Genomic DNA, 8,595 nt, shown 5'->3' with positions numbered 1-8,595 from the left:
TAATTTTAATTACGTCAAAAAAAATTATGTAAATTTCGTGGCCTGGCACTCTTATCACTCTTTGTAATACCTTCATAAGTGCTCGAGTATTTTTGCATGACAATATATATTGTAAAATAACAAATAAGGAATTTTTCATATCCTCTTCTACTATCATATATATATATATATATATATATATATATATATATATATATATGTGTGTGTGTGTGTGTGTGTGTGTGTGTGTGTGTGTGTAAACGTAGTAGTAAAAGCTTCATTACTTCACAAGAACTAGCCATCTAACTCCAAAAGAAAACTAAATCATGAAGAAAGCGGCCAAAATAAGCTTCTTTTTCTTCTTCTTTATAGTGGGTAAAATTAAAAATAAAGAAAATTAAACGTGAGGAGGATTTTGGAATTTGAGAAGTTAGTTTATATAAATAGGTGAGGATTGCAAAGAGGACACACCACTACCCAAAATCAGAAAGCCAACCTGAAAAAACACTACAAGAACAAAGGTAAACTCTTAGACATAGCCATTCTTGCTTTTCCTTATAAATCTCCTCTATAAACCTCAGTAAACTAAACTTTTCATTTCTTACACTGAATGTTTTTACTAATTTTCCATTTCTTACACTTTTCATCCTTCTCTTTATGGATCTTAGTTTTTTTTAAGCACATATTTTTGTTGCATTTCCAAGGAAATTACCAAGAAAATTCAAGAGTAGAAAAGGATTTCTGTTTCGCCATTAAAATCTAGGTTTCTAATTTGATGCATATCTATATATATATATATATATATATATATATATATATATATATATATATATATATATATATATATATATATATATATATGTATGTATGTATATGTATGTATGTATGTATGTATATGTCTTTCGAGGATTAATTTTTTTTTCTTTTTGTGGTTTATTTTAACCTTAATTAGGAGATACATTAAAGAATAGTTGGTGATAATGGGGAGAGGAAAGATAGAAGTGAAGAGAATAGAGAACAAAACCAGCAGGCAAGTCACTTTTTCGAAACGAAGAGCTGGTCTTCTCAAGAAAACTCATGAACTCTCTGTTCTTTGTGATGCTCAAATTGGACTTATCATCTTCTCCAGCAAAGGCAAATTATTTGAGTACAGCAGTCAACCCCACAGGTTTTTAAAATATTATTTTCTCATTTAGATTTCTTCTGAAAATTAAACATCTTTTTTGCATGATAATTATGGGCTTTGTAGTGACTTTTTTATGATAAATTATGAGCATCAATTTATTTTCTGTGGTTGATTTTCAACTAACTATGAGATTCTTATGCTCCTTTTTTTAAAATTTATTTATGGCTTTATAATTTCTTGATGGTACTAGTTGAGTTGCAATTCCAAATGCGTGTGTTTTTGAAGAGTTATTTTTCTTCAAGTTTTAGTCAAGTCTTCAGTGTCTCAGTTGACCAACTCGAGTGCCTAGACATTAAGTTCTGACAAAGTTAGGGTTCTTTTTTGAAGTCTATACCTTCTCGTTTAAGGTTATTTCTTGAAATTAAGTGATATTATATGGCATCATTAACAAGATTTCTTTTTTTTCACCTCACAGCATGAGCGAGATTATTAGTAGGTATCTCCAAACCACTGGTGCCTCAATTCCAGTTCAAGATAATAGGGTACGTATAAAAGACGACCAATCTTGGACTACTATTTTTCTTTTAATTTGTTTTCTCTTCTCTTCTTTTAGGGTTGATTTTATAACTTAAAGATTCTTATAATTTCTTCACATCTATTTTTCACTTGAAATTTAAATTTATAGGTTGAACTCTATGATGAAATTACTAAAATGAAGAGGGATACGCTTAACCTTCAGTTGAGCCTTCAAAGATACAAAGGTGATGACTTGAGCTCAGCACAGTATGAAGAACTGAATGAACTTGAGAAGCAGCTCGAATTCGCAGTTAACAAGGTCAGAGCTAGAAAGGTAATTAATGGTTTTTATTTTTAATTTACTTTATACAAAGTTGCGGTTTAATTTTTCCAAGAACAAATTTTTTTGGGTCAAAAAAATTTACTCAAGAAATAATGGTTTTTACAACTTTCATAATGTGATTGCAGCACGAGCTCATGCTGCAGCAGTGTGAAAAATGAGAAAAATTATTCTCCCTTAATTTGTTGATGTTGATTCTCTTCTATATTGTTCAATAATGTCCTGTATAGGAGAAAATGCTGGAGAAGGACAATCAAGAAATGTACCAGTGGGTAAGTTTTATCGCATTTAATCACTATGAAAATTATGTTGTCTATTAATTTCTTAATAAATGCAAAATGTTGGCTTTAACTATTTTAAGTATAGCCATTAATTAGTTTTCCTATTGACTTGGAATTAATTTATGAAGTTGATGAGCAATCAAATGAACAAGCAACAGTCAGCATCAGTAATGGAGCATAATGATGAAGAAGCAATTACTGAACTGAATCTAATGGGAGAGCAGCCACTGTTGTCTCAGTTTTCATTCTTTGGTGAAGAGCAAGTACAACCCAGCAGCAGTAATGTACTTCAACTTGCTGCAGCTAGCTATAGTACTACTACTTGTGCCTATCGCCTTCAGCCTTCGCACCCTAAACTTCACGACTCTGATCTTCCTGGTTGTAGCTATGCTCACTTAAAAGGTAATTATATTTAATAACGCACTCAAATTCTTAAGCTCTTTTCTTAATTAAGTATTCCCTCCTTTTCTTGAGACTAATATGTGGGAATTTTAGCATGCATTAATACCTCTTGGTTAATTTGGTTAATATGTTACTCCACTGTCCTAATTTGTCTGAAACTTTTTGAAGTTGATAACTAGATGTTATCATATGTGATTTTGACACATTATATTAAATACAACTTTTTTATGATCTAGAAAAACAAAAGCATTAGTGTATATTGAACTGGTTTATATTTTTCTTGTTTTGACTGTGTAAACATGTAGGTATCTTATAATCTAGTTATCAATTTCATATATTTGTGAATGATAGGTCTCTTTATTACTAATAAGATTTTTTTATTTAAATCCATCAGAGTAAAGCTGTCATTTCTGTGTTTGCAGATTGATCATGCTTTAATTATTATGAGGAGCTCCAATTGCTGGGAATGAAGCTGGCCAGTGAAATTCCTAGTGGATAATTCTACAATTTCCTTTTGGCATATTTGGGAAACATACTTTATTTAATTATTATGCATCTGATTAAGGACCTATTGATTGTACCTTGGAATTTCTCCCTATGCGTGTACCTATAGTGATTTGTGGGCTTAGAGATATATAGGAACTGAGAATGCTTATAAGTGATCCTATAGAAGATTTACTAGTGTTATAGATTTATAATTGCACTATCCTTTAAAGTAATGGGGCTGGAAAAAGATAGTTTCTTCTTAATAGCTGGTATGAGGAGTCGTGATCACAACAGTCGTTATGATTTAAGAAGTTGATTTTCCTAGTACTAAAGACAAAAATGTCTTTTTGCATGAACTTGTTAATCGACAGTTCAATTAATTAAAATCAGTGCACCGACATATTTGCTAAATGTGAGTAACAAGAAATTCAAGATCATAACAAGCAATTATGAAAACTAATCCTCAAAGAAAATAAAGGGTAGGGATATATGGGATAAAGGGAGGGATGGAACTTGACCCCTTAAGCAAATCATACAAATAACACACCCAAGAAGAGTCCGTCACATAGAATTAAACAAAGAAATGAAATGAGGAATTAGTCCTAGACCAAAGTGGTTGGCTAAAGACAAACAAAGCTTGGGATCCAATTCACAGTCAACCTATAATATAGAAATTGAAGCTCAGACCTAAATTTTTATCTTCAAGCGATCCAAGCACTGATTCAAGCATAGACGACAAGCCCTATTTTGCACCATAAAAGGGTTCTTTCAAGCAAAAGCTAAAGTCCCATAATTACAACATTTAATTACCAATAGGCGAGTCATTTTCTTCAGTTAATTATGATCAGTTAATTTAATCACCACCATCAATATTACATTATTACCAGCTAATATCATTTAAGTATTTCTCTCCCACATTTTCCTTCATATTTCCAGAAGTTATTTCCGTCCCTTTCACACTCCAGTAGTTTCTCATCCCTAGTTATGGATCGCATTACCCTGGCATAATTTCATCCTCTCTAATTTTGAGACTAATAGTAATTTAACATCAGAAATATTAATATGATGATCGCCCTCCTATATTATCCTATTTTGTCTGCCTTCAATAAGAAAACAATTCCAAATTTATCCTTTGCAGTAATTTTGATGGTAAAATATAAATTTTGGTGAATTGCATTATAATGGTGTGGACTACTATATATTTTTGGTAATAAAAAATTTTTATTCATCATTTTTTTGGTAACCAAAATTTTTTTAAAGAAAAATCAAACCACTGATTTCTTGGACAATTGTCCCAAGTATCAGTTATAGCAACTAGGAACTACACAAACAACTCTGCTATCATCAATAGAATTAACTTTCTAAGCAGACATATATTTAGAAGGTGTGGACTCCTAACCTTTTAAAAAAGGAAATGCGATTTTACTTTAAAATTAAAATTTTAAAATCTAAATGGCTATATAATTGCAAGGATCTTTTTAAAATCATGATGCGATTCAAAATTAATGATGACACTCGTCACTCGGGGATAATTATAATATATGTATTATCCTATGTAATAATGTTGTAGATAGTTATTAATACATTGCTTTTCCAATAATTATCGGTGAAGTTTTACAACCAGAAAATCGCTCTATTTAACTACTAATTCCGACTACAAAATAGTAGTAGAAATTTTCTAACTACAGTACTATCAAAAGTTCTTTTTTTTTTTTGTAATAATTGTGAACTATTACCATTAACAACAAAAATAGATACACATAAAGAGCACTTGGATTCATAGCCGCCTTTCAGGAAGGTTACTCCGACATCCTAAGCCTCAATCAGCAGAGAAAAAGAAACTAACTACATAATAATCTTTGAACGAAAACACTACATCTATGAATTGTCCTCTGTAATTCTAATCTCTCTTGTATCTCTTTTTGTATCTGTACTACACAAAAACTATTATTTACACTGATTCCGCTAGATAGTTTCTAATTCCTTACTTTCCACATATGATATATCACAGCTCCCAATTAGGGGTGGCAAAATGGTTAAAAGAAAATAATTAATCATCCATATTATCCACTAAAAAATGTGTTGGATAATGAACTTTTTAATAACGGGTCAAATATGGATAAGAACCATATTATCTATTTAGAAAATGGATAACCAATGGGTAAACAATGGATAACTAATGAGTTTAACTTTTACATTTGTAATATCTCAAATTGGGGGTTCCTTAAGTTTGGGAGACTAGAAATTCTCCCAAAAGTGATCATATTCATGAAGCCATGGATAATATGGTTACCCATATTATTCGCCGGTTAACCCATTTTTTTATCCATATTAAATATGGGTCAGGTCGGACTAATTAGACTAATAAGTGTTATTTCTTAGCAAAATGGTGATTCCCCTTCAATTCATTCATCAATTAGGTTATCAAGTATATTAGAATCGGTTTACCCTCAAAATCGGATAACAATTGAATTTGTTAGTGGTTTTAAGAATATGCGAATTAACTTGATACAAAGCGATAAATTAGATTGAAATTGAAATAAAAAACGATAAATTAACTGCAAACCACATGAATTGGATGATTTCAATGTAAGGAAGCAAGCCACCCTTGAGTTGAATACACTTTTATTGACACCAAAATATCAAAGAGTAAGAACTTGGAGAATGTATTGCTTATCAGTATATGTTACAATATCAAGTCTCCTTTATATATTAGTGGAGATCTACCTTTTAAGGTATTATTTTATTATTCCATAAAAGGCAAAAGTCTTTGATTTGCTGACCGTTGGTTCCCTTTTTGAGTCGTTCCATGATTTCTACCACAATGATTGGTTAATGACGAGAATTACGGACCCCTGTCGGATGAGTTGGCAAAGCTTTCTTCAAGGCCGTTAGAAACAGGACTGGTTACGCCTTCGGTAAACTCGAGGGCAAATCTGATGGTTTCGATGGCTATCTTTGACAATGCTATGGGTTCGATCATAATCACCATGTGTCGATCTTGGCTGATGGTGTTAGGCGTCAGATCGATCTTCGAGCTCGACTTCACCCGATCACAGATATTTCGACCCTGGCCTAATCAGGGAGTTCGGAAGCTCAATCGAATATCGAGATCGGTTTTACCCGTATACTGATAGTCCTCTCGTTCTGCGGAGAGTAGATGACGAGGAACGACATGAGCCTAGATTCTCACTTCGATATATCATGACGCAAGTGACAAAAACATGACGTCTATTTTTTGGAGAGTAAATGATAAGAAACGATACGAGCTTCCGATTCTCACTCCGATAAATCATGACGATGAATTCATGACGTAAGTGACAAGAATAGTTGAAACGTCATGTCGGCCCAGTCTTCAAGGCATTAAATGTGTGTCAGTTAATGGTCGGCTGCTACATGATGCGAACCGCTGTTTGAGAAAACTATAAATGCCCTATTTCACATATTCATTAGAACCTTTACATTGGGCTCTTGTGTTTTAAGAAAACTTCATCACTCTCATCTTCTGGTCTTCTGAAAACTTAAGTTTAAAACTTCCTCCCTTCTGGTTTTCTGAAAAGTTAAGTTTAAAACTTCTTCCCATCTGGTTTTCTGAAAGCTTTCATAAGTTATCTGCTAATTGTACCTCCTCTTTTATCAGCACCTTATTTTCTCCTCTATTTAGAAGCAATGACAAAGACTTCAAAGTCTGTTCCTCAAAAAGAAAACCCCTCTTCCTCGAGACCGTCTGAGAATATTTCGCCTGTTGTCACTAAAGAACTGACACCAGAACACCCTCCAAAGACGTTCACACCTGCGGGGTGTCCAACCGAGGCCCATTTAAAGGTTGAGAAAACCTCCTCGGTACCGGGTCGATGCGAGCCGGTCTCTAGGTACATATATTCGGTCACCGACAGTGTCCTCGAGAAGGCTAAGGAGGATTGCAACTGGGCCGATAAGCTTGTAGTGGTCCCTACCCCCGAGGAATTGATTTCCACCTACGTGAAGGGTTTTTTAAGTGTTTACACTTACCCTTTCACGTTGGGTTCTTTAGATCCGGTCAGCATCGCCTTCTGTAAGAGGTACGAGGTGACCCTCGGCCAGATTCATCCTTCGTTCTAGAAGATAGTAATTTTTCTCCACTTCTTTGTGAGCAAGGTCGAGGGATGTCCCTTCACCATTGACTACCTTATGCGCCTGTATATCCCCCGGCTCTACCGAGGGGATTAATCAAGCTTGCACGTTGGGCCACTAAGGCCCCTTTTTCAAGCATCGACGAGGATCGGGACCGAGGCTGGTTAGCTCGTTTCATCTGAGTGAAGACCTCGGATTTGATCCCAGCCGAGCATATGCTATTTCCTGAGAAGTGGAAAATGAAGCGTAAGTATAATCTTGCTTTTAAGATTTTGTTCGATGTTCTTTTCTTTCCCCTCTCATCTATATTTTGCGATGGTGCAGCTGTTGCTCGAATGTCGGATACGGTTCCTTGAATCAAGGATTGGGTCAAGGGCATCGTAAAACAAAAACCTTATTCCGATCGTTCGTGGTGCGAGCTCTCGAAGGGCCGATGGGAAGCTAATTCCCATGGTAAGAGCTTTCTCAAATTACTTTGATTTCCCTTTCGCGTTATTAACTTCTAACTTGCTTTTACTTCTTTTTGCAGGTTTACCAAAAGATGCTGAGATGAGGCCCCCATCCGGTGATGACGATATCTTCATCGAGCACCCTGCCTCGGGACAGGATAAAGAGAAGAAAAGGAAAAAGGCTCTGAGTTCCCCGGGCCCCGAAAAGAAGAGGCCAAAGAAAAGAGTGGCTCATAAACCCAAGGGAAGCACCAGTGGTCGAGCACTGTCCCCAGACTCACTCTATTGACTGAGGAATGAGTCCAATGGGGAAGGAGAAGCCTTTGATCTCGTGGCCAGTATACCGCCACAGCTCGAAGGGCAAGGGGACTCTGAACCAGGGGGAGGCGAGGAGGAGGTAGGAACTGAGGCTTCCCGATATGTGGGAAAAGCCTCGGAGGAAGCACTCGGTTCGATAGAGATTGCTGAGTCGCCTTCGTTCACAGAGTCGATGTTTAACGAGGCCCAAGCAACAAAATAATGCCCCATCGAGGGAGCCCACAGATCGAACGGCCCTTTTGTCGTGGTTTTTTCGATGGCGTGGATTCGACGGCCACAGAGGATGCCATTGGATTTGGCGATCTAGAGATACCAAGGAAGAGCTCACCCTCTGAAGCAAGCGGGCCTTCCTCGAGCCCAAAATTGGTCGATCAATTTCCTGCCCCGAGTGCATATCCCGATCGGAAACACACCATTATTTTTTCCCTTCCTAAAGATGCCCGGGTCCTTTCCGTCCCCGTAGGGGTGGCCAGCTATCTTTGGTGCCTGGTGACCGGGGATGATCGAGCTAAGATGAACGAGGTGGATGTACCCTGCCTATTCAACGAAGCTCAACAGGCATTGAACCGGGTAACTTTGAATATT

The 8,595-nt window shown here is 35.9% G+C and overlaps 1 protein-coding gene across 1 annotated transcript; it reads left to right on the top strand.

Moving 5' to 3' along the window:
• Positions 1 to 951: 951 nt before the first annotated feature.
• Positions 952 to 3,384, top strand: LOC107821130 (MADS-box protein FBP24-like). The gene is made up of 6 exons (XM_075227329.1): positions 952 to 1,147; positions 1,581 to 1,647; positions 1,791 to 1,955; positions 2,192 to 2,233; positions 2,371 to 2,644; positions 3,067 to 3,384. The coding sequence occupies exons 1-6, from the start codon at positions 960 to 962 to the stop codon at positions 3,069 to 3,071; spliced, it is 741 nt and encodes a 246-aa protein (XP_075083430.1). The 5' UTR covers positions 952 to 959; the 3' UTR covers positions 3,072 to 3,384.
• Positions 3,385 to 8,595: the final 5,211 nt, after the last annotated feature.

The sequence above is a fragment of the Nicotiana tabacum genome, chromosome 12, assembly GCF_000715075.1.
Source record: "Nicotiana tabacum cultivar K326 chromosome 12, ASM71507v2, whole genome shotgun sequence".
Classification (NCBI taxonomy): domain Eukaryota; kingdom Viridiplantae; phylum Streptophyta; class Magnoliopsida; order Solanales; family Solanaceae; genus Nicotiana; species Nicotiana tabacum.
Note: the sequence above shows the minus strand (reverse complement) of the source record. Positions and strands in the feature narration are given on the sequence as shown.

Coding starts and splice junctions, on each gene's coding strand:
- LOC107821130 (XM_075227329.1), top strand. CDS start 960: ATGGGGAGAGGAAAGATAGAAGTGAAGAGAATAGAGAACAAAACCAGC. Junction 1,956..2,191: donor ACAAGGTCAGAGCTAGAAAG/GTAATTAATGGT, acceptor TGTCCTGTATAG/GAGAAAATGCTGGAGAAGGA. Junction 2,234..2,370: donor ATCAAGAAATGTACCAGTGG/GTAAGTTTTATC, acceptor TAATTTATGAAG/TTGATGAGCAATCAAATGAA.